At 36.7% G+C, this 27,212-nt stretch overlaps 1 protein-coding gene across 1 annotated transcript in view; it reads left to right on the top strand.

Annotated features, from left to right (window-relative positions):
• The window catches only part of RP1 (RP1 axonemal microtubule associated), a 273,274-nt gene that overhangs the window by 44,742 nt on the left and 201,320 nt on the right, over positions 1–27,212 (top strand). The window contains exons 6-11 of the mRNA XM_050802339.1: positions 7,264–7,415; positions 18,750–18,828; positions 23,338–23,413; positions 24,285–24,361; positions 24,467–24,498; positions 24,675–24,804. Coding sequence (XP_050658296.1) covers positions 7,264–7,415; positions 18,750–18,828; positions 23,338–23,413; positions 24,285–24,361; positions 24,467–24,498; positions 24,675–24,804 — 546 coding nt within the window. The remainder of the gene's footprint in view (positions 1–7,263; positions 7,416–18,749; positions 18,829–23,337; positions 23,414–24,284; positions 24,362–24,466; positions 24,499–24,674; positions 24,805–27,212) is intronic.

Raw genomic sequence — 27,212 nt, 5'->3', positions numbered from 1 at the left:
CTAGTTACTGAAAAGTGAAGCATGAGCATTGTTCTCACCATTCATAAGTTTTTTTTTCACCATTTAGCAGCATTATCACTATTCTTCCTCATCAGCCCACGTGTTTCACCTGAGGAGATGTTTGCCAGGTGCCCTATTCCTACCCATTGTTGGTAATGATGTAGAGGTCACTTTCTGCTGCTACTTCCCTCCATTTTTAACTGTTAAAGTTCTACTCAAGGAAGGCACACTCTACAAATATCTTCTGATTTTACTTGTCTTTTGTGTAGGGCTTGACCCTTATGGTTTATTAATCAACATTTTTCTTTTCAGTTTCAGGACATGGCTTGGTATTCTAACCATACCCTATCATATGCTATCTGTAAACTTGATAAGCCTTTAGTTATCTAGGTCAATGGTAGATATAGCAAATGATAATTTACCCTTGCCATATTTTTATCTAATATTCTAGCTAAGATTGACACTGTGTCTGAAATGATATCATTACAAACAAGTAACACCCTTTGCTAGAGGTAGACATGTAAGTTCTAAGTAGTACAAATAACGAAAGCTGGATTAATGTCTCTTTTGCTATATTTTATTCCTTTAAGTTTATAAAAAGTAATGATAGTTATTTATCATTTAAGACAACAGTAACTCTAAAAGTGTTTGCCCAGTTTACCAGTATACCATCATGTGTAACTGAAAAAAAATTTGTTGTAATTATGGAGTTCCTAAGATAGGAATTACCTATCTTAGGTAGGTATAGGTATAGGAATTATGTAGTTACCTAAGGATAAAGGTTCCTAAGAAAACACCAAAAGTGGGCTCACAGGCTGTGTGAGCTACTTTTAAAAAAATTTTATTTTTAATTGTGATAATTAACACAAACATTAAATTTACTACCTTAAACATTCTTAAGTGTACAGTTCACTTGTGTTAAGTGTATTCACATTGCTATGCAACAGATCTTTAGAACTTCTGCATCTTACAAAGCTGAAACTCTATATCCATTAAATACTAATTCCCCCCAATCCCCACCCCGCCACACTTCTCTTAGCCCTTAGGAACCACATTTCTACTTTCTGTTTCTATGATTTTAACTACTTTAGATACATCATATGAGTGTAAGCATACAATATTTGTCCTTTTGTGATTGGTTTATTTTACCGAATGTAATGTCTGTGGTATAGCATGTTAACAGAATTTTTATTCTTTTTAAGACTGCGTATTACTCCATCATATGTATATACCACAATTTCTTTATCCATTCATCTGTCAGCAGACATTAGGCTTGCTTCCACCTTCTACCTATTGTGAATAATGTTGTAATGACCATGCGTGTGCAAATGTAAATATCTCTTTGAGATTCTACTTTAAACTCTTTTGGATGTGTATCTAGAAATGGGGTTGCTGAATTTTATGGTAATTCAATTTTTAATTTTTTGAGGAACCTCCATACCTTTTTCCATAGTAGTTGGACAATTTTACATCCCACAAGGGTTCCAGTTTCTCTGCATTCTCACCAACACTTGTTTTTTTTTCTATTGATACTGGCCATCTTAATGGGTGTGAGTTGGTTTTTCATTGTGGTTTTCATTTGCATTTCTGTAATAATTAGTGATGTTGAATTTTTGTAGGCTTGTTGGCCATTTGTATATATTCTTTGATGAATTGTCTATTCAAGCTCTTTGCCTATTTTTAAATTGGATTGTCTCTTTTCCATGTGTTGTTGTTTAGTTGAAGGAGTTCCTTATTTTTTCTGGATATTAGCCTCTTATCAGATACATGACTGGGAAATATTTTTTGCAACTCCATAGGTTGCCTCTTTACACTAATGATTGTTGCCTTTGCTGTGCAGAAGTTTTTAAGTTTGATGTAGCCCCATTTGTTTGTTTTTGTTGCATGTGATTTTGGTGTCATATCCAAGAAATAATTGCCAAATTTGATATCCTGAAGGTTTTCTCTTAAGGTTTCATCTAGGAGTTTTATGGATTTAGATTTTTATGGTTAGGCCTTTAATCCATTTTTAGTTAATATCTATATTGATGTAAGATAAAGATTCAACTTTATTATTATTATTTTTTGCATGCATGTGGATATCCAGTTTAGTCAACACCATTTATTGAAGAGACTATCTTCCTCCTTGTGTGGTCTTGGCACCCTTGTCAAAATCATTTAACTGTATAATCGAGGATTTATTTCTGAGTTCTCTATTCTATTCTGTTAGTCTGTCTGTCTTTATCCCAGTACCACACTGCCTTTATTACTGTTGCTTTGTCATATGTATTAAAATCAAGAAGTGTTAGGCTTCATCTCAAGATTGTTTTGACTATTCAGGGATCTCTTGGCAATCTATAGGAATTTTTGGATTTTTTCCTATTTCTGTAAAAATTGCTGTTGAGATTTTGATAGGGACTGCATTTAATCTGTAGACTGCTTTGGGTAATGTAGACATTTTAACAATATTAAGTCTTCTACAAACATGGAGTGTCTTTCCATTTATTCGTTTCTTTATTTTATTTTAATAACGTTTTGTAGTTTTCATTGTACATATTTTTTGCTGCCTTGGTTTAGTATTAAGCATAGTATTTTATTGTTTTTGATGCTATTGTAAATGCAGTTGTTTTCTTAATTTCTTTTTGTATTATTCTTTGTTAGTATATAGTAATGCAGCTGCTTTTTTTTTTTTTTTTTTTTTTTGAGACGGAGTCTCGCTCTGTCGCCCAGGCTGGAGTGCAGTGGCCGGATCTCAGCTCATTGCAAGCTCCGCCTCCTGGGTTTACGCCATTCTCCTGCCTCAGCCTCCCGAGTAGCTGGGACTACAGGCGCCCGCCACCTCGCCCGGCTAGTTTTTTTTGTATTTTTTTAGTAGAGACGGGGTTTCACCGTGTTAGCCAGGATGGTCTCGATCTCCTGACCTCGTGATCCGCCCGTCTTGGCCTCCCAAAGTGCTGGGATTACAGGCTTGAGCCACCGCGCCCGGCCTGCAGCTGCTTTTTGAGTGTTGATTTTGTTGTTTTAACAATTTTTGTATGTGTGGAGCCCTTTAGAGTTTTCTACATATATAACCTGCAAACAGCAATAATCTTGCTTCTTGTCTTCCAAGTTGGATATCTTTTGTTTGTTTTTCTTGTTTTAATTGCAATACCTGGAACTTTCAGTCATACGTTGAATAGAAATGATGAGGTGGGCATCCTTGTCTTTTTCATGATCTTAGAGGAAAAGCTTTTTTTCTTTCATCAATAAGTATTGTGTTAGCTGTGAGCTTTTTATATATTGCCATTATTATGTTGAGATAGTTTCCTTCTATTCCTAGTTTGTTGAGAGTTTTTATCAAGGAAGCATGTTGGATTATAAGAATGTTTTTTCTGCATCAATGAAGTTTTTTGTTTTTTGGCTTTCTTTCTGTTAATGTGGCATGTTACACTGATTGATTTTTGTATGTGGAACCATCCTTGTATATCTAGGTATAAATGCAACTTGGTCATGCTGTATGTGCCAGGGGTAGGAGGGGGAGCTTTGCCATGTGAAATGCCATGAATTTTCCTACTGGTTTCGATGAGGTTCTTTTTGTCTTTGGTCTTGCCTGGGTATAGGAACCTCTTAGGTGGTTTCTGGGGTTCTCACAAAGGCAAATGTTCCAAGTATTGTTGTTATGATGGTATCTCTGTGGGCAAATGTGGGTCTAGGGTTTGCATCATCTTGCTGATGCCCTATGGGTACTTTTTTAAAATATGCTTTTTAAAATTATACTTTAAGTTCTAGGGTACATGTGCACAACGTGCAGGTTTGTTACATATGTATAATGTGCCATGTTGGTGCGCTGCACCCATTAACTTCTCATTTACATTAGGTATATCTCCTAATGCAATCCCTCCCCCCTTCTCCCCACCCCATGACAGGTGCTGGTGTGTGATGTTCCCCTTCCTGTGACCAAGTGTTCTCATTGTTCAATTCCCACCTATGAGTGAGAACGTGCAGTGTTTGGTTTTCTGTTCTTGCGATAGTTTGCTGAGAATGATTGTTTCCAGCTGCATCCATGTCCCTACAGAGGACGTGAACTCATCCTTTTTTATGGATGCATAGTATTCCATGGTGTATATGTGCCACATTTTCTTAATCCCGTCTGTCATTGATGGACATTTGGGTTGGTTCCACGTCTTTGCTATTGTGAATGGTGCCACAATAAACATACGTGTGCATGTGTCTTTATAGCAGGATGATTTATAATCCTTTGGGTATATACCCAGTAATGGGATGGCTGGGTCAAATGGTATTCCTTGAGGAATCACCACACTGTCTTCCACAATGGTTGAACTAGTTTACACTCCCACCAACAGTATAAAAGTGTTCCTATTTCTCCATATCCTCTCCTATGGGTACTTTTTAATGAAACAACTATTTTATATTTCAGTTTACCAGTAGAACCCTGGACAAATGTGTCAATTAATTAAGAAAACTTCAATTCATTTTTGTTATATATTTGTCTTTTAAGTTCTTACATGGACAATAAAAGAAGAACACCTCTGATTAGAATAGCACAAAGATGATAGACCACTGTTATTCTGATTCCCCTCCTCTTGTTTTCTTTCTCCAATTTTATCATAGTTATTTGGTTTTTAAAAAAGGAAAAATGAAAGTTTGTTTAGAAAAATAATGGGAAAGGCTGGGTGTGGTGGTTTACACTTGTAATCCCAGCACTTTGGGAGGCTAAGGCAGGTGGATCTCTTGAGTTCAAGACCAGCCTGGGCAACATGGTAAAACCCCATCTCTATTAAAAAGAATATATAAAATTATATATTATGAATATGTAATATAATAATGTTATAAATTACATTATTATATATACATGATTTTATATATATATACACATATATATGTGTGTGTATATATATAAATATTAGCTGGGCATAGTAGCACATGCCTGTAGTCCCAGCTAGTCAGGAGCTTGAGGAGGGAGGATCACTTGAGCCTGGGAGGTTGAGGATGCAGTGAGCCGTGATTGTTCCACCGCATTCCAGCCTGAGTGACAGAACCAGACCCTGAATTAAAAAAAAAAAAAAAAAAAAAAAAAGAAAAAATGACAAAGAATGGAGAAAAGTTGTCAATCTTTAGAAAAGGATTGTCAAGTTTACAATCCCAGAAAGTAAATAAAACTTCCCTCAATAATTCCTACTTATAAACCTTCTGCATGAGCTGAGGAGGGAATGGAATATGAAGGAATATTAACTGATGTGAAAATCCAGAGGATGGAGCTGGTGTGGGAGGGCAGTGCAGGAATGTGTTTGAATTCACAGAACTCTTGAATTATAATCTTTTTATCTTCTTCTGGTACTTCATGCCCATGAATATTAGGTATTTTGTCATTACCCTACAGGTCCCTGAGGTTCATTTTTTAGAAAACGTATGTTTCTGTGTTGTTAGATTGGATGATTTCTGTTTATCTGTCTTCAGGCTCATTTGTGCCTTCCTCTGTTCTCTCCAGTCTGCTCTTGAGCCTATTCAGTGAGTTTTAAAATTTGCTTATGATGTTTTTTTTAGTTCTAAAATTTCTATTTAGTTATTCTTTCAATTTTCTATTTCTTTGCGGGGATTTTCTGTTTATCCATTGGTTTTAAGAGTGTTCATAATTGTTTGTAGTAACATTTGTATCCTGACTGCTTTAAAATATTTGCCAGATAATCAGTACCCATGTCATCTCAATGGTGATGTCTCCGTTCTCTTTTCCCATGTGAGTTGATATTTTTCTTGTTCTTAATATTCTGATTATTCTTATTGTATCCAGGGCATTTTACATATTATTATGTGAGACAGTAGCTCTTACTTAAATCCTAAGGAGAATGTTGATATTTTTGTTTTAGTATACAGTTGACTACTGGTTAATTTCAGGTTGTAAATTCTAACCTGCCTTCTGTGGGCTGTGGTTCCAATGTCAGTTCAGTTCTTAAAATCTCTACAGTTCTTGGATCTTTCTTTTGGTGCTTTGCTTAGAAAACTGAGGCTTTAGTTATCCTGTTGTGCTGTGCACTTCTTCAGTCTTCCTGTTTGAGAAGGAAGACCCTATTGAAGCCCAGTTCCTCCAAACAGAAGAGAAAGTTCTCTCCTTTAAAATGTTGGCTCCAATGTACTCCTCTTCCCAGGCACAGGGATATAAGAAAATAGAGAAATGCAAGTAAAAAAATAGTAGCATGTCTGCATCTTCTCTTCTCTATATTTGAGGAGTTCCCTTTCCTGCCTCCTGAACCAAAACTAGAGGGCTTCTACCGAGCCCGCATATCTGAGGTCCCGGTACCTATTTCCAGGTCTCTGGTGCATTGAATCCAGGCTGGGGGACTGTGGAGGAGGAAAAATGGCAAACTCACAGATGCTTGGTGTTACTTTAAATTTTGGTCTTCTTCCCCATTCCTCCTGCCGCTGTTCACGTTTTGACCTTCATATAGCTGTTCTATGCATTCTGTCAAAGTTTTACAGCTGCATTCAGTAGGAGAGACTGGGTGGTGCATGTTACTCCGTATTACCTGGAACTAGAACTCTTGATTGGATTTCTGTACAGTAGTCTCCACTTGTCCATGGTTTTTCTCTCCTTGGTCTCAGTTCTTCAAAGTCAATTGCTGTCCAAAAATATTAAATGTAAAATTCTAGAAACAGACAATTCACAAATTTTAAGTTGTGTCCCGTTCTGAGTGTGATGAAATATCCTGCTGTCCTGCTCCATCCTGCCCTGATGTGAATCACCGCTTTCTCTAGTGAATCCATGCTGTATATGCTCTCCGCTTGTGTGTCACTTAGTAACCATCAACTGTCACAGTATCGCAGTGCTTGTGTTCAAGTAACCCTTATTTTACTGAATAATGGCCTCAAAGTGCAAGAACAGTGATGCTGGCAATTTGGATATTTCAAAGAGAAGCCATAAAGTACGTCCTTTAAGTGAAAAGGTGAAAGTTCTTGAATTAATATGGAAAGAAAAAAAAGTATGTCAAATTTGGTAAGATCTGTGGTAAGAACAAGTTTTCTGTCTGTGAAATTGTGAATAGTATATTGTTATAATTAATCAATTTTATTGTTATTGTTAATGTCTTATGGTGAACTAAACTGTATTATAAGTATGTATATGTAGAGAAAAACATAGTATATATAGAATTTGTTACTATCTGTGGTTTCTGGCATCCATTGGGGATCTTGGAACTTTTCCACCATGGATAAGGGGAGATTTCTGTACGTAAGTTTCTATTATATGAGCACTGCTTGGCACTTAAAAAGGTTTTTTTCTTATGTTGTCAGTGACAATATATGAAGTGAATGTGGCAACGGGTGAGCTATGGAATGCTGGAACAGTAGCAAACGTCTACATTTCTATCCATGGGGAAAAGGGAGATACAGGATCCAGACAACTATTTAGATCGAAGAACTCTTTCAATTTTTTAAGAGGACAAGTAAGCAAAATACCTGTTGATTTTAAAAAGATTAATCATGGTAAAACACATAAAATAAGATTTACTGTTGTAACTATTTTAAGAGCATTTTAAGTGCACAGTTTAGTAATGTTAAGTATTCACATTACTGCGCAACAGATCATCAGAACTTTTTCATCTTCCAAAATTGGTAATCTAGTAATTAACAGCTCCCCATTTCTCCTTCCCTTCAGTCCCTAGTAACCACCATTCTACTTTCTATTTCTGTATTTTTACTTCAGATACCTCATGTAAGGGAAATAATATAGTAATTGTCTTTTGTGACTGGCTTATTTCACTTAGCATAATGTCCTCAAGATTCATCCATGTTATAGCATGTGACAGTATTTCCTTTCTTTTAAAGGCTGAATAATACTCCCTTGTGTGTAAACAAACAAACTACATTTCATTTATCATTTCATCGATTAATGGACATTTGCGTTGCCTCCACCTCTTGGCTATTGTGAATAATGCTACTGTGTACATGGGGGTGCAGCTATCTCTTTGAGCTCATCTTTTCAAATTGTTTTTGATACATATTTAGAAGTGAGATTGAGGGATCATATGGTAGTTTGTTTTTAATTTTTTGAAACTGCTATACTGTTTTGCATAGTGGTTGCACCATTTTACAATCCCACCAGCAGTGCACAAGGGTTCCAGTTTCTCCACCTCCTTGCCAAGACTTGTTAATTTTTTTTATGCACCCATCCTAATGGCTATGAGGGGATATCTCATTGCTTTCGGTTTACATTTCTTTATTTATTAGTGATGTTGAGCATCTTTCATATGCTTATCGGCCACTTGTATATAATCTTTGGAGAAATGTTTGTTCAAATTCTCTGCCCATTTTAGGGTTGGGTTATTTGTAGGAATAGAAAACCAAATACTGTATGTTCTCACTTATAAGTGGGAGCTAATTATAGGGTACTCATGGACACGATGAGAGCAACAATAGATACTGGGGTGTGGAGAGGGATGCAAGAGAATGAGGCAAGGATTGAAAAACTGTTGGGTACTATGCTTAGTACCTGGGTGATAGGATCCTTCATATCCTAAACCTCAGCATCACACAATATACCCAGTTAACACACCTGCACATGTACTGCCTGAATCTAAAATAAAAGTTGAAAAAGAAAACAATTGGGTTATTTCTTCTTTTTTGTTGTTGAATTGTAGAAATTCTTTGTTTATTCTGGAACTTAAGCCTTTGTATTTCCTCTTTGTTGAATTTCTAACTTGGTTCATTCATTGCTCTCCTGACCTCAGTATCTTTGTGACTGTTATTTTGAATTCTCTGTTGAGTAAATCACTTAGTTCCATTTCTGGAAATTAATCTTGTTCTTTTGTTTGGGACATATTTCCCTTTTTTCTTCATTTTCTTTGACTTTCTCTATTAGTTTCTATGAATTAGATAAGACAACCACCTCTCCCAATCTTGTGAGACTGGCTTCATATAGGAAATAGAACCTCACCGATCAACTTGGCAGAGATTAAGTGCCTTCCAAACTTTTGTATTTGTCCCAACTACTGTCTTTGTTTTTAGTGGTCCCCAGGAGTTTAGGGTGTGCCAAGTCCTGTCAGTGCCCTAGAGATAGGTAAGATAGAAACCAGTCTCTTGAGAAGCAGCTGGAAAAGTTGGGTTGCTAGATGTGTGATCAAGTTCTGTTTTTCCTCAGGCAGAACCTGGAGTTTATCTCCCATTCACTCTGCATTAAGCTGCAGAGAGGATCTGTGGCAAATGCCTGCACTCCTGTTCAGACCACACCGTTGCATTGCTCTCTGTTGCCCCCAAGAGCCTAGCAAATGCTCAGTTCCATCAGTTCTCAGAGACAGGTGGGTCAGCTGGAGACTTGTTTTATCACTGGAATGAACCAGGGGAAAATGCTGTATGAAGTGTGCAGACACTCAGTAGACTACTGATTGCTTTTTCTGTCACTGCCTGGATACAAGATAATTAAAAATGTAACCCATGGAAATTGCTGGGAAACTTGACATTAGGTGTGCATCAAACCCCTTTCAAAGAAAAACTGGGTGCTGGGGTTTTTTGCCTGCTCTCTCTGCATGAAGCCAGGAGAAAGCTGCTGGAAGTGCTCCTTACCTGTTTAAAGCATCTCTTCATTCTCTGCAGTCCCTGGGGTACTTAAGAATGCCTATCCCCATCAGCTCCTACAGGTAGGTGATTTAGAGCCCAGTCCCTCAGGTAGAAGCTGTAAAATATGAGACATTCAATGTATGGACAAACTCCTTCCAGGGAGAAGATGGAGATTGGCTTTATCACTGGAGCCGGGTGGGGAAGAAGGCATGTCTGTTCAGGTTCACAAAGGACTTATAATTACTTGACTTATCACCAACCAGATGCAGGCTAACCAGAAGCTCAACTCTAGGGCAGCATCTGAGAAAGTGTAAGTCCAACCTTTTGTAGTGAGAAAAAGGGATTTGGGTATTTTTGCTCTGTGCTAAGCCTTATGTGGGATAGCTGCTGGAAGTGTTCTTGTACCCAGTTGAAATTGCCTCTTTGTTCTCTGTGGTACCAGGCAATTCTCAAATGCTGAGCCCCCACATTTCCAAAAGTAGTTGATTTAGGAGCCAGTTGTTTAGGTGGGAGCTATGAAAGTTGCGATGCTCAGTGTGTAGAGAAACTCTTTTCAGGGAGAAGCTGGGGACTTGGTTTTATTGCTGGAGTGAGCTAGAGTGAGAAGACATGGGAAGTACCCACATGCCTATTGAGGGTCTGGGAACTTTACTAATTTCCTGCCCTCTAGGCTTCCAGATATACTCTAGTTAGAAGCCCTGACCCCCAGACAGCAGCTGGGATTGTGTGCAGTCACACCTCTTCTGGGAAGAAACTGGAAGTTAGATAATTTTCCTTGCTTACTCTGCACTAAGTCTAGGGGTATAGCTGCCTGTTTAAAACCACCTCCTAGTTCTCTGTGATCCCAGGGGATTTTCATATGCCAAGCCCCATCTTCTCTCAGAGGCAGTTGATGTAGGAGCCAATCCCTTGGATAGCAACCATAAAGTTAGGTTTTCTCCTCCACAATCCCTCAGCCTGGATTCAGTGCACCAGAAACCTGGAAACAGGCACTGGACCTCAGATATGGGGGCTCAGTAGAAGCCCTCTAGTTCTGGTTCAGGAGGCAGGAACGGGAACTCCTCACATATAGAGAAGGTGCAGACATGCCACCTTTTTTTTTTAACTTTCATTTTTCTGTTTTTGTATGTCCCCATACCTCGGAAGAGGAGCCCATGGGAGCCAACATTCTGAAGGAAAGGAACTTGCCCTTTTGTTTGGTAGAGCTGGGCTTCAATGGGGTCTTCCTTCTAAACAGGAAGACTGCAGAATTGCACAGCACAACAGGATAACTAAAGGACAGAAACAGAAGAGTGGATCCTATGTCCAGAATTCTGTCTCATTTGAAGGCTGCCGGAGAAACTGGTTTATGTCTCCCCTAACTTGGAGGCATGACAGAAATGGCAGATAGTTTGGAAGCCTGGAAAAACAGAGGCCAGCACTGCAGCCTATTTTTTGCAGCAGATATTCTTCAGTACAGCAGACAGACAACAAGGCAAGCAAGAGATTGTGGGCTCCAGATAAAAACCAAACACTTCCTTTTTGAAGCTGGAGAAGCTCCTGACTGTGCAGTGATATTTCTGGGGTGTGGTTTGTGGCAGGAGCTTGTCTCAGCTTTTTCTACCTGTTTCAATGTGGATATTTTCTCAGTTTCTCAGTGTGTGTGTGTTGCAATAAGTGTCTGGATATCTCTCCAAGTGAATTGATGTATTTGTATTTGTTTATTTGGTATGTCCATGGAAGAATTGAAAGTCAGAATCCTCCTAGTCTGCCATGTTGCTGACATCACCCAACCCGATGATGGTTTAAAGAGTGAGTTGTTAATAGCAGGCTCTGAAATTGAGGTAATAATTAATAGCCTACCAACCAAAAGAAAACCCAGGACCAGACGGATTCACAGCTGAATTCTACCAGGGGTACAAAGAGGAGCTGGTACCATTCCTTCTGAAACTATTCCAATCAATAGAAAAAGAGGGAATCCTCCCTAACTCATTTCATGAGGCCAGCATCATCCTGACACCAAAGCCTGGCAGAGACAAAACAAAACAAAACAAAAAACAGATAATTTTAGACCGATATGCCTGATGAACATCAATGCAAAAATCCTCAATAAAATACTGGCAAACCAAATCCAGCAGCACATCAAAAAGCTTATCCACCATGATCAAGTCAGCTTCATCCCTGGGATGCAAGGCTGGTTCAACATATGCAAATAAATAAATGTAATCCATCACATACACAGAACCAATGACAAAAAACACATGATTATCTCAATAGATGCAGAAAAGGCCTTCGACAAAATTCAACACCCCTTCGTGCTAAAAACTCTCAATAAACTAGGTGTTGATGGAATGTATCTCAAAATAATAAGAGCTATTTATTACAAACCCACAGCCAATATCATACTGAATGGGCAAAAACTGGAAGCATTCCCTTTGAAAACTAGCACAAGACAGAGATGCCCTCCCTCATCACTCCTATTCAACATAGTGTTGGAAGTTCTGGCCAGGGCAATCAGGAAAGAGGAAGAAATAAAAGGCATTCAATTAGGAAAAGAGGAAGTCAAATTGTCCCTGTTTGCAGATGACATGATTGTATAGTTAGAAAACCCCATCATCTCAGCCCCAAATCTCCTTAAACTGATAAGCAACTTCAGAATAGTCTCAGGATACAAAATCAATGTGCAAACATCACAAGCATTCCTATACATCAATAACAGACAAACAGAGAGCCAAATCATGAGTGAACTTCCATTCACAATTGCTACAAAGATAATAAAATACCTAGGAATACCACTTACAAGGGATGTGAAGGACCTCTTCAAGGAGAACTACAAACCTCTGCTCAACGAAATAAAAGAGGACACAAGCAAACGGAAGAACATTCCATGCTCATGGATAGGAAGAATCAGTATTGTGAAAATGGCCATACTGCCCAGAGTAATTTATAGATTTAATGCCATTCCCATCAAGCTACCAATGACTTTCTTCACAGAATTGGAAAAAACTACTTTCAAGTTCATGTGGAACCAAAAAAGAGCCCACATTGCCAAGACAATCCTAAGCCAAAAGAGTAAAGCTGGAGGCATCATGCTACTTGACTTCAAACTATACTGCAAGGCTACAGTAACCAAAACAACATGGTACTGTTACCAAAACAGAGATATAGACCAATGGAACAGAGCAGAGGCCTTAGAAATAACACCACACATCTACAACCATCTGATCTTTGACAAACCTGACAAAAACAAGAAATGAGGAAAGGATTCTCTATTTAATAAATGGTTCTGGGAAAACTGGCTAGCTGAAACTTATAGAAAGCTGAAACTGGATCCCTTGCTTACACCTTATGCAAAAATTAATTCAAGATGGATTAAAGACTTAAATGTTAGACCTAAAACCATAAAAACCCTAGAAGAAAACCTAGGCAATACTATTCAGAACATAGGCATGGGCAAGGACTTCATGACAAAAACAGCAAAAGCAATGATAACAAAAGCCAAAATAAACAAATGGGATGTAATTAATCTAAAGAGCTTCTGCAGAGCAAAATAAACTACCATCAGAGTGAACAGGCAACCTACAGAATGGGAGAAAAGTTTTGCAATCTACCTATCTGACAGAGGGCTAACATCCCGAAGCTGCGAAGAACTCAAACAAATTTACAAGAAAAAAAGCAACCCCATCAAAAAGTGGGCAAAGGATATGAACAGGTATATCTCAAAAGAAGACATTTATGTGGTCAACAGACACATGAAAAAATGCTCATCATCACTGGTCATCAGAGAAATGCAGATCAAAACCACAATGAGACACCATCTCACACCAGTTAGAATGGCCATCATTAAAAAGTCAGGAAACAACAGATGCTGGAGGGGATGTGGAGAAATAGGAATGCTTTTACATTGTTGGTGGGAGTGTTAAACTAGTTAAACCATTGTGGAAGACAGTGTGGTGATTCCTAAAGGATCTAGAACTAGAAATACCATTTGATCTAGTGATCCTATTACTGGGTATATGCCCAAAATATTATAAATCATGCTATTATAAAGACACATGCACACGTATGTTTATTGTGGCACTATTCACAATAGCAAAGACTTGGAACCAACCCGAATGTCCATCAATGATAGACTGGATTAAGAAAATGAGGCACATATACACCATGGAATACTCTGCAGCCATAAAAAAGGATGAGTTCATGTCCTTTGCAGGGACATGGATGAAACTGGAAACCATCATTGTGAGCAAACTATCACAAGGACAGAAAACTAGACACTGCGTGTTCTCACTCATAGGTGGGAATTGAACAATGAGAACACTTGGACACAGGGTGTAGAACATCACACATGGGGGCCTGTCATGGGGTCGGGGGACAGGGGGAGGGATAGCATTAGGAGATATACCTAATGCAAATGATGAGTTAATGGGTGCAGCAAACCAACATGGTACATGTATAACTATGTAACAAACCAGCATGTTGTGCACATGTACCCTAGAACTTAAAGTATAATTAAAAAAAACAACAACAACATAAAAACAAAAAAAAGTGAGTTGTTTAATTCCGCATATATGTGAATATTCTAGTCACCTACTATTATTTTCTAGTTTTGTTCCACCATGATTGGAAAAGATACTTTATATTATTTTAATTTTCTTAAATTTGTTAAGACTTGTTTGTGAACTAACTTGTGATCTCTCATGGATAATGTTCCATGTTTGTTGGTGGTTCCGTATACGTCTGTTAGGACCAATTGGTTTATAGTGTTGGTCATGTCCTCTTGCTTTATTGATCTTTTGTTTCATTTTTCTATCCATTATCAAAAGTGGGGCATTGAAATCTCCTATTATTGTGTTGCTGTCTATTTCTCCCTTCAATTTTGTAAAAGTTTGCTTTATATATATATGGATACATACATATACACATATACATATGTATATATGCATATATATGTATCCATATATGTGTATACATACATGTATTTAAACTGATGTTAGGTGCATATATATTTATGAATAATATATATGATATATATATAACATTATATACTTTAAGTTATATATATATTATACTTTAAGTTCTAGGGTACATGTGCACCACGTGCTGGTTTGTTACATATGTATACATGTGCCATGTTGGTTTGCTGCACCCATTTACCTAATTTACCATATACCTAATTACCATATACCTAATTTACATTAGATATATCTCCTAATGCTATCCCTCCCCATGCCGCCCTACCCCATGCCCATGACAGGCCCCTGTGTGTGATGTTCCCCACCCTGTGTCCAAGTGTTCTCATATATAACACATGTATAACATATATAACACATAGATATGTTATATAACACATAGATATGTTATATATATAATACTGTTATATATATATGTATATATATTAAATGTTAAGTCCTGGTGAATTAACCATATTATCATTATATAATACCTTTCTTTGTCTCTTGTGACAGTTTTGGAGTTAAACTCTATTTTGTCTGATATAAATATGACGACTGTCTCCCTCTTTAGGTTCCCATTTGCATAGAATTTCTATCTTTTCACTTTCAACCTGTGTCTATCCTGAGATCTAAAATCTGTCTCTTGTAGGTAGCATAGTTTGATCTTGTTTTTTTTTTTTTTTTTTTTTTTTTTAAATCCATTGAGCCCATCTATGTTTTTTTGTATGGAGTTAATCCATTTACACTTAAAAAGTTACTGATAGGGAAGGACTTACTGTTGTCATTTAGTGAATTGTTTTCTATATGTCTTGTAGCTTTCCTCTCCTGCTTTTCTCTCTTATAGCCTTCATTTGTGTCTCATTGATCCTTTTGTAGTGACCTGCTTTGATTCCCTTCTCCTTTCCATTTGTGTGTATTCTGTAGATATTTTCTTTGTGGGTCCTATTGCAATTATATAAAACATCTTAAAGTTATAATATTCTATTTTAGATTGACAACAGCTTAACTTCAGTTGCACACAAAAGTTGTCACCCTTTACAGCTCCACCCTCCAACTATGTTATTGATGTCAGAAATTATATCTTTATATATTGCATACCTACTTTTGTCTTTTAAATTCTATACAAGAAGTAAAAGTGGATTTATGCACCAAAATTACAATAATACGAGTTACTAATGTTTGTCTATTTATTTCCTTCACTGAAGAACTTTATTTTTTTTCCTTCCTTCCCTCCCTCCCTCCCTTCCTTCCTTCCTTCCTTTTTTCTTTTTCCTTTTTTTTTTTTTTTTTTTTTTGAGATAGGGTCTCACTCTGTTGCTCAGGCTGGAGTGCAGTGTACTGATCTCGGCTCACTGCAAGCCTCTGTATCCCGGGCTCAAACTTCATATTTTCATATGGCTTCATGTTGCTATCTAGTGTCCTTTTATTTCAACTTTAAAGACTTCCTTAGCATTTCTTGTATTGTAGGTCGAGTGGTAGTGAGCTTACTCAGTTTATTTATCTGGGAAAGTCTTAATTTCTTCTCCACTTTTGACAGTTTTGCCTGATGTAAAATTTTTGGTTGAGAGTTTTTTTTTCTTTTAATATTTTGAGTGTATCATCCTGTTGCCTTTTAGCCGGAATGGTTTCTACTTAAATTTACTCATGATTTTATAGAATCTCCCTCATATATGATGAGTTGCCTTTCTCTTGCTGCTTTCAAGATTGTCTCTTTGAAAGTCACCAGTTTGATTATAATGTGTCTAAGTATGAATTTCTTTTCGTTTATTTTAGTTTTAGCTCATTGAGCTTCTTGAATTTACACGTGCATTTCACTCCTCCGATTTTAGAAGTTTTCGGCCATTATTTTTTCAAAAAAGCTCTGTGCCCCTTTATCTCTCTCTTTTCCTTTTTAAATTCCTGTAATCCATATGTTGGCCTGTTTAATGGTGTCTCATCAGTTTCTTATGCTCTCTTCACTTTTCTTCACCCTTCTATTTTGTTGCTCCTGTCTTGATGATTTCAAGTGACCCACCTTCAAGAAAGCTGATTCTTCTGCCTTATTAATCTCATGTTAAACCCCATTAGTGAATTTTTCAGTTTAGTTATTATATTAACAGCTTTAGAATTTCTGTTTGTTTTTATCTTATAGTTTCTTTTTCATTGTATTCATGCCTGAATTTACTGATTTCATTTAGTTGGTCTCTCTGTATTCTTTTTAGCTCATTTAATATTTTAAGATAGTTGTTTTAAATTTCTATTAGGAAGTTTAGAGATTTGTATTTCTTTAGGGTTATTTCATGGAACCATTCATTTCTTGGATTGGGCCATGTTTTCCTCTTTTCTTTGTAGGATTTGTGATCTTTCATTGAGATTTGAACATTTAGAAATACAACCATACTTCACAGTCATTATGAGTCATAGGCTTTACTAGGGGAAAACTTGCATTGATCAGCTCTGGTGGAGGTTTGGGACCTCTCAAACCTTTTCTGACAATGTGTCTTCCCTGGGCTTATGTATTTGATTTTAAGTATCTTAATTTTCTTAATTGCTTGCTCTTGTTTCTTATCCAGAGCCCACAATCTCTTGCTTGCCTTGTCTGTCTGCTGTACTGAAGAAGCTCTGTTGGAAAGACAGGCTGCAGGGCTGGCCTCTGTCTTTTAGCCTTCTAGACTATCTGCCATTTCTGTCATGGCCCCAAGTCAGGGGAGAAAAAAACCAGTTTTTCAGGCAGCCTTCAGACAAGACAGAATTTTGGATGTATGGTCCACTCTTTTGTTTCTGTCCTGAGGGAGGTTCTGGAGTGTGGGTGGTTTCCTTCCTGTTGTACTGCACTATGCCAGGTAGGGGTAGGGCATGGGCATATAAAATGGCTTGAACTTTTTTGCCCTTTTTGGATGAAGTCCTTTCTTGGTTATGCATTGGCCTGGGTGCTGCATCTCTCAAGTGGTTTCTAAAGTTTTCAAAGAAGAGTATTCTAGTTCTTATGTTATTGTTAACTTAGTGTCTCCATGTGTAAACTGGAGCCTGGAGCTTCCTTATCTGCCATCTTCTTGACATCTCTCCCATCTTTGTTGATGTTTAAATCTGTATGTATATTGTTAAATGTGGATAATTATATACAGCAAATATTGTTGAATGTAGAAGCCAGATACATTATTTTATTATCTCTAATATTAATATGCATATAATATTTAACTTTTTCTTTTACTGAGTAAATTATAGACATTTTTTCATAGTATATTTATCTCAGCTTTCCTTGATGACCCAACTAGTTCTTAATGAACATGTCAACATATTTTCATTATATGTTTCTTCTCTTTTCCTTAGAGTTCTCTATATTGATTATTATAAATATCATAACTCATAATTTTCTTTTATTGCATAGAAAGTCCTGCTTTTCTAACTGTTCTGTTTGGTGGATAAAGGGATAACAATGTTATCCATTAATTTGTACCAGGCATGAACAGTATATTTTTTGTCAATGAATGCTAATGGTTTTGTTTCTCATTATTTATATTATTAACAGTGCATTTACACAGAGACAAGGAGGTTCAAAAGAAAATAGTCTTATTATGTGTCAGAGGGAGGAGCTGAGCTCTAATCCTGGATCTGTGCGTCAACTTTCTTATCTGTAGAAAGGATTTTTTTTTTCACTTAGCAAATTTTTGAGAATAAAATAAATGCATATGAAAATATTTTGAAACATAACACACTGTACAAAGATTATTTTTTGTTTTCTTATCATTTTTTAATGGATATGCTACATCATGTATTTTTCTTGGATTGAAACCTATAGCGTTATCTTTGATTTTATCGAAAGTATTCTGTGATTTTCACTTTTTATCTATATTCTGAATATGTAAACCATTGGAGCACAACTATGGCTCCTTTTAATTGTAAATTAATTTTTACAATCAATTTTTACTGGCTGGGTGCAGTGGCTCATGCCTGTAATCCCAGCACTTTGGAAGGTCGAGGTGGGCAGACTGCTTGAGCCCAGGAGTTCGAGACCAGCCTGGGCAACATAGCCAAACCTCATCTCTACAAAAAATACAAAAATTCTCCTGGCATGGTGGCACATGCCTGTAGTACGAGCTACTCAGGAAGCTGAAGTAGGAGGATCACTGGCTCCTGGGAGGCAGAGGTTGCAGTGAGCCAAGATTGTGTCATTGCACTCCAACCTGGGTGACAGAGGGAAATCCTGTCTCAAACAAACAAACAAACAAAAAACACTGCATCTTAATTTATAATCTTGGTATAAATCAGAGTGATAGTCTAGATCTAATTATACTTTTTGATTCGTTATAGACTGACACCTTTTTCCTGGAGGCTGTGCACCTTGGAGATTTGTGTAAGATTGTGATAGGCCATGATGGACTTGGCCCAGGTAAGGCTCTTCCACAGAGAGTTCACGAAGGTTTGATTTCACTCTGTTTTTGTGAAACTCTGTTGAAATCTAGAAAATACTGTGGAAAATTGGTAGAAAATGGATCTCTATGTATTGACTATGTGAAATCAAAATATTGTCTCCAAATACCGTTTAAAATTTAACTAGATGTATTTTTCTTCAAAATGACATAGGGGATAATCTAGGATGGGCCTAAATGCTAGAAAGAATAATTTAAAAAAATAGAAGAGACTGGGGATTTATATGTTGTGACATGTGGCGGCATTCCAGCATGCTAGTGATGGAGGCAGCAGTCATATCTCCTGGTGGTGATATTCCTTGAAGGCTACTGATTGTCCAATAGTGGCATGTTAAGGAGACTGTCATGGCAGTGAGGTCTCAGCTGTTTTCAGCTGCCACTTTATTCATGCTTTTCCTCAGTCTTCTCATCAACTCTGTGAGATGACTCACATCTTCCCAATAAATTTATTTTCTGCTACTGTATAAAACAATTATAAGATAAACAAAATCCATTTAACAAAAGACAGACTACTAAAGGGCACATAACAAAACAAAAAAAGAAAAAGGAAAAAAAACCCAAATGCATCAAACAAGGTGATAAACTTTCTTACTAAAATGTGTCAAATTATAATTTTCAAAGTAAGAACAAGATTGTTATACAAATACAGAATAGACAATGTGTTTAGATAATTAATGAAGGAATTAAGAGGCTGACAAAGCTGGTTGAAAGGAGGTTGCAAGAAACTAAAAAATATGTACATATAATCCATGAAAAAAATAATTATGAATAAGATTAATAAAAAATGTGACCAATGTTCTATAGACAATACAAATATACTTTTGAGGTTGTCTTCTCTCTCAGACAAAATATATCTATATTTTGAACAGATGTAAGTTATTTGCATATTATTTTTTGTCAGTTGATAGCTAATTTTACAGAGTCTAGGCCTGAATCCATAGTAGATATTAAGTCAAATAATGTTACACTCCCACAGTGAGTCAAATGATTCTCAGACAAGCTTGTTGGTGTTCTACTACAATATTGAAAGGACATATGTCATCTTTTAGCCTTATTTCTGAGTTTCTGTTAATTTTTCTAAACAGAAATAAAGGCAAAAATTTTCAACCTAAAAAATCTCCGTGTCCAACTATATGCTCTATGAAAGAGACACTTGAAATAAATGACCTAGTAATATTAAAAATAAAAGTTTAGGCAATGATGTATCAGAAATATGTAAATAAAAGAAACAATCTTAGTTATAACCTTATTGTAAGATAAAGTAAAATTCAAGACAACAAACATGAAAAGTTACAAGAAGGGTAATTTTTTGATAAAGTTTATAATTCACAACGAGATTATAAGAGTCATGAGCCTTTATTCCATTGATAATACGGCAAATAAATAAAGTAAAATACTCTTGGATAGTCAAGAAGAAATGAAAAGAAGATAGGATAGAATTTTATCATATGTCTCAGATTTTGGTAGGTTAGTTGGATACTTAAGTTACTCTCCTCAGATGTTTGTACTTTGTAGATAGGGAAACACTTTAATTTTAAAACTTCATGAAACGTTTTTATAATTTGACTCAGATATTAGGCCAAAAAGAAAATCTCATTAAATTTCTCCAAACAAGCCACATTCTCTGCTACAATTTAGTAAAACAAAAATTTAATTAAAAGGGTGAAAGTAAAAAAAAAATTAGTCATTTAAGGTGTTTCAGTCCTCTTCATGACTTTGGGCCAAAGCGAAAATCAGAACTATAAGTACAGTCTAACAGAATGTTATGATGGTGTTTTTTTCTGTCTCATTTTCTGCTGAGGTCTCAAAAGACTAGAATAAAATAATAGAAGCAAGATCTCACCATCTGTCTTACTTAGTTTGAGGCTGCTGTAACAAAATACCTTAGACTGGGCAATTTATAAAGAACACAAATTTATTCTTATACTTCTGGAGGCTGAGAAGTCTAAGATCAAAGTGCTGGCATTTGTTGTCTTGGGAGGGGCTTCTTGCTTTGTCCTCCCATGGTGGAAGGGCAAAAAGGTTTAGCTAGTTCCCTGAAGTCCTTTTATGAGGGCACTAATCCCACTCATGAGGGCCCTCATGACTTAATCACATCTTAAGGGCTCCACCTCTTAATGTTATCACATTGGATCTTAGGTTGCAATAGATGAATTTTAGGGGGACACGTGCATTTAGACCTATCCCAGCCCCATCCTAAATGCAGGCACAAGGCTACATATTCAGGACTTATGAAGGAAGGGACAGGCAAGTTATGGGTTCACCACTGAGTATGAAAGCTACAAGTTTTCATTGCAGTAGGTTGGCTGTTGCTTTGATACCTATACACCAACTGCCAGTAATAGGAGGGGGTAGAAGGGGCTTTTCCGTTGTGAAGAAACCACTTGAAGAATATGTGCCATCTAGAATTTGTTACATGACCCTCACTTGAATAAAAATCTGCAGGCTTCCTCAGTTGCCTTTGGCCACAAAGAAAGGGCAGTCTGGAGAACAGTCGGAGTAGAATTGTAGGCAGATAATCGGAGAAGATAGTAAGACAAATGATTCCAGCTCCGAATACCTACTCACCAACATACATATGTAAACAATGCTGGTTAATAAGACTTCTAGATTCTTACCTCTCCCTAATCCGTGTAGGAACAGCCTAGCTTTCTTCAGGAACCCATCTTTTCTAGTTTTCTAAATCCAGTTCTGGTTCTTTCTTATGGGAAAAACATGACAAAAATGTAGACAATATATTTTTACATTAACAATTTAAAAACTAACTTATTAACTTACAAAGTATTGTTAAAATTAATGTATCATTACCTCTAAGAGTTTTCTTTACAGCCTCCCCAGAAGCTCTTAAAACTCAGTTTAGAATTCTGGTAACATTTTATTTTTCCTTGAAGGAAACAAGTTATTCTTTTTTGGGAGATAGCATTTAAAAATGAAATTAAATAACATTTTGGAGATTTTGTTCCAGGTAAAGGAAACAGCATATGTAAGGGTATAGAATTATGCATATGAATCATCTATGGCAGTGGTTTTCAAAGTGTGGTTCCTGGGCCATCAGCATTGCTTGCGAAAATTGTTGAAGATTCAATGCTTGGGATCTTATCTAGGATGACCAGCCATCCTTGTTTGCCTGTGGCTATTCTGGTTCACCTATGGCTGTCCTAGTTTTAGCACTGAAAATCCTGCATCCTGGGAAACCCCTCTGTCCTGGGCAAACTGGGACATTTGATCACTGTAGGCTGCCTGTGCTGGGCCTACTGAATTAGAAACTGTAGAACTCAGTAGTCTGTGTTTTTGTAATCCCTCCTGGTGATTCAGATGCATGCTAAGTTTGGGAACCACTGGTCTAGGGAACTGTGAGGAGTTTAACACTACTCAATAATGAGAGTATGTGATGAGGGATGAAGCTGAAGAGTAAGCTGAAGGGTCTTGTATGCTGTGTTAAAAAGTTTTATTTGGCTGAGAACAGTGGCTTATGCCTATAATTCCAGCATGTTGTGAGGCTGAGGTGTGAGGATCGCTTGAGGCCAGGAGTTCAAGACCAGCCTGGGCAACATACGAGACCCCATCTCTACAAAAATATTTAAAAATTAGCTGGGCATGGTGGCACACACCTGGAATCCCAGCTACTTGAGAGGCTGAGGCTGGAAGATTGCTTGAGTTCAAGAGTTCAAGGCTACAGTAAGCTGTGATTGCACTACTGCACTCCAGCCTGGGTGACAGAGTGAGCCTCTGTCTCTAAATATATACAAATAAAAAATAAAAGAAAAAAATAAATTTTATCCTATAGCTGATGAGTATACACTCACCAACTCAATAATTTTAATTAGAGTAGAATATATTTTGAGCTGGATCTTTGCATAGACAAAACCACTATGACTAATTAAAATATTTTATGTGTAAGTAAAAATGATTTTAACTAACTCTAGTTTGCAAATTAATATGAAATTAAACATTTAAAAAGAAATGTCTATCTTTATGTATACCAGCTGAGTCTATGTGCTTGGACAGAATTTCTGAATGGTTACTCATTTTTAGTCTATCAAAACATAAATATTTTATGCAGATTTTGTTTAAATTTGAACTTTAAAAACTTCCTGGAAATAGAAAGTGTTGGTAACTCATCAAGTATATATTATTTGGAACATGTTAGGTTTGGGATTATGAATCCAGTTTATGAGATTAAAAGCAGCTACAGAATTGTTCTATTTTCAATTGTTTGGAAAAGCACACTGAAATAGATATCATAAGGTATGAAGCCTTAAAATAATGCTTTGCTTTTGTTATATGTACAAGAAATACATTCCTTACAGTTTGCTTCTGTTATACTTTGCTTTATTTGAAGTACTAAAGCTTTATATTGTGCAAGGCCTTTATGTATATTTGGAAGTTGGAACTTGTTTCTCAAAACTTGAAATAATATTGGACCATATTTATTCATGTTACATTTTCGTTCTTTAATTTGTGTTTAGGAAATGGCTGGTTTCTTGATGATGTTGTTATCAAGGATCCCACAACAAATTACGAATATGCGTTCTTCTGTCACAGGTTTGTAGGTGTACTTTTACATTGAAAAAATCCATTCCAAGTTTATGCATTGAGAACTGGGTAGCTTATTTAGTTGCTCCTAGTCACTGAGGCTTTGTTGGTTAACTTCTGTGAACATTAACCTTAGAGGCTCTTTATGCTATTGAGAAAGACATTTGTTATGTTTATCATCATTCCTAATGATACCAATTTAATATTTAATGGTAAATTAAGATAGATTTTTAAAAATATGACTTCTCTGTTCATATCAGAAAGAAAAATGAAAGTCTCTGACAAGAAAACATATTCCCTTTGGACTAGGTCCCAAATTCGGTTCAAAAATAATAAATGTACACAGTGTTTCACGTAGCTGTTTATACAAAGATGATAGTAGCTTACTCACTGTCAATGGACCTTGATTTTTGAGTTATTTTCCCAGCAGTGGTGATAAGTTTGCTTTGGTGATAGATTTGCTTTTTTTTTTTTTGACACTGTCCTGCCTCTTTTCCTATGGAACCCATAATAACCATTTATGAAATAACTGATTAGAGTTTAAACTATAGTTAGTGATCAAAGGACAGGATAAATTGATCCAGTGACTGTAACATCTATGATTTTGACAGTTAGCAGACCGATTGAGTTACTCACCTGTGTATTAGGCAAAAACATATTTTAGCGTTTCCAGATAGTAACTGCTTCTTCTACCTCCCTTGCAGTCTTGTAGTCATTTTAGGATTTTCTTTCCCATTCTGTACTGCTCTGCCTTTGAGAGCCAGATGGTCACGTCTTTTCCAATTCCTGCTATCTTGTATTTCTGACTTGGGAAGATAATTGCCAATGGTTAATGTAAATACAAAGTCTGAAAATAATCGATGCACTTTTCTTTTCACAGATGGCTAGATCAGGGGGAAGATGATTGTAAAATTGTCAGAGAACTGCATGCCAGGGATAACAGTATCTTCTTTGCAAGTAGGTGTCATGTATACACATTTCCTGGAAAACTATGTTTTATGATGACTGGAGAAAGCATGACCCTCTGAAATTAATGACCCTCTCTTTCCTTTATCTTCTCAGGGCAGAAGCTGGAACTTAAGAGAAAAGAAACAGTAAGTTTTTTTTGGGCTTTAAGATTATTTCATATAAACAATGTTCAAATGACTATTTGATGTGTTAAAACAAAACAGCCTATAGTGTCTAGTACGTACTGTTTCTTAGCAATTTCTTCTCTTTGTTTCTTCTCATACTGGTGTTTTTGTTTGTTTTGTTTTGTTTTTCTTTTTAGTGGACTGCAGAAAGCTGGAAATTTACAAAAGGAAATACTCTTCAGTTCTATAACAAGCTGACTGGAGGGTTTGTCCGTCTGCATCCAGATGGCACAGTTGATGCCATTGGAGAGAAGACAGACAAATATGGTAAAACCATCGTACAAAGCTTGTGGTGCTGGACAGTTCTGGGAGTTAAAGGAATGTAGATTTCTAGACACTGTTTAATTTATAGTATTGTTCTTTTTACAGATAGCTTTACACAAGAGTTAGGCCATTTAAATAATTTACTCTCTGCATTAATAAAAATGATAAATAGATGACAGGCTTTAAATCTGGACACTGTGAAAAATATGTATATTTGGCATTAATTAATTGAAGAATAAAATGTAGGCAGTTACCAAAACACCATGTTAAATAATTTGAGGGCCAGAGGAAATAACTAAAATATTATTCTAAATTTCAGACATTCATAATCTAATGAAGAAGATAAATACAACAATTCTAATAATTGTTATTTGTAGCTAGTGTCCTAATAAATGTACAAAGGAAAACAAGGCAAGGAAAAACTAGATTTGATGTTTAATATCTGCATGTCATGAAGCTATAACCATGAGAATTAACAAAAGAGTAAACTGATGATGGTAGATGTTTGACTATAAACCCAAACCTCCAACTCTTTTTGAATTTGGACCTTTATTATTTAAACCATATTTGCCTGCTACACCTATGAATTTAACTGTACTTTACTATGCTGGAAACTGTGCCGTTCAGTCTCGAGGATGTGCTGGAGCTATTAACCTACAGCATGTCTCAAAATGTAACCTCTTCTGCCTCGTATTTGAGATCCTAGGGAACAACCAGTTTTCTCCTGTATGAAAATAAGCATCTGTCTAAAAATACTTCCTAGGAGCTTCTGTTTCCAAAATTATTCTTTAGACATTTTCCTTACCTCGGCAAAAATTAGTTCCCACTTGAGATTACTTATCCACTTACATCAGTCAAAGTGGCCCTTCATCCTATTCCCTGGGTTCTCTGCTGCCACTGTTGTTATTCTTTTTCTTTATTAGTATCTCTTATTTGCAGATATGGCCACAAAAATATCTCCCATTGTTAAATCAGAAACTGTGAAGGGTCTAAATTGTACCTCACTTGTAGGAAACCACTGGGTCAGAGACCAAGACCATTTATTTCTCACATCAAGTGCACCAGCCAGAGCAGTTTCTTGTGTTGGGTTCCCTGAACTCCAGTCCTGCAGTATCACGATGTGAGGTCCCAATGGTACCAGCACACGCAGTCAGGTACATTAAAAGAGAGAAATTTGCAAATTAGGAAACTATGATCTTATATTTTCTATTTTTATTTTTTGTGCATATATATATATATATATATATATAAAATCAACTTTTAAGTTCCAGGGTACATGTGCAGGTTTGTTACACAGGTAAACTTGTGCCATGGTGGTTTGCTATACAGATCAACCCTTCACCTAGTCATTAAGCCCAGCACCCATTAGCTATTCTTCCTGATGCTGTCCCTCCCCTGGACCCCCACCCCCTGATGTGTCCATTTGTTCTCATCATTCAGCTCCCACTTATAAGTGAGAACATGCAGTGTTTGGTTTTCTGTTCCTGGATTAGTTTGCTGAGGATAATGGCTTCTAGCTCCATCCTTGTCCCTGCAAAAGACATGATCTCATTTCTTTTTATGCTGCATAGTATTCCATGGTAGTTATGTACCACATTTTCTTTATCCAGTCTGTCATTGATGGGCATTTGGGTTGATTCCATGTCATTGTTATTGTGAATAGTGCTGTAGTGAATGTACACAGGCATGTATCTTTATAATAGCATGATTTATATTACTTTGGGTATATACCCAGTAATGGAATTGCTGGGCCAAATGGTGTTTCTGCTTCTAGATCTTTGAGGAATTACCACACTGCCTTCCACATAGTTGAACTAACTTACATTCCCACCAGCAGTGTAAAAGCATTCCTTTTTCTCTGCAATCTCACCAGCATCTGTTGTTTCTTGACTTTTATTCCCCTTTTTAAAAATTTAATTTTGCCGGGCGCGGTGGCTCACGCCTGTAATCCCAGCACTTTGGGAGGCCGAGGCGGGCGGATCACAAGGTCAGGAGATCGAGACCACGATGAAACCCCGTCTCTACTAAAAAATACAAAAAAAAAAAAATTAGCCGGGCGCGGTGGCGGGCGCCTGTAGTCCCAGCTACTCAGGAGGCTGAGGCAGGAGAATGGCGTAAACCCAGGAGGCGGAGCTTGCAGTGAGCCGAGATCGCGCCACTGCACTCCAGCCTGGGCGACAGAGCGAGACTCCGTCTCAAAAAAAAAAAAAAAAAAAAAAAAAAAAAATTTAATTTTTTTTTTTTTTTTTTTACTCTGAGTTCTGGGATACTTGTGCAGAATGTGCAGGTTTGTTACATAGGTATACATGTGCCTTGGTGGTTTGCTGCACCTATCAACCCATCACCTAGGTTATTAGTGGGAACATAAATTAGTTCAACCATTGTGGAAATCAGTATGGTAATTCCTCAAG

Source organism: Macaca thibetana, chromosome 8 (assembly GCF_024542745.1).
Source record: "Macaca thibetana thibetana isolate TM-01 chromosome 8, ASM2454274v1, whole genome shotgun sequence".
NCBI classification, from domain to species: Eukaryota; Metazoa; Chordata; class Mammalia; order Primates; family Cercopithecidae; genus Macaca; species Macaca thibetana.
This window is presented reverse-complemented; position numbering and strand designations above follow the sequence as displayed.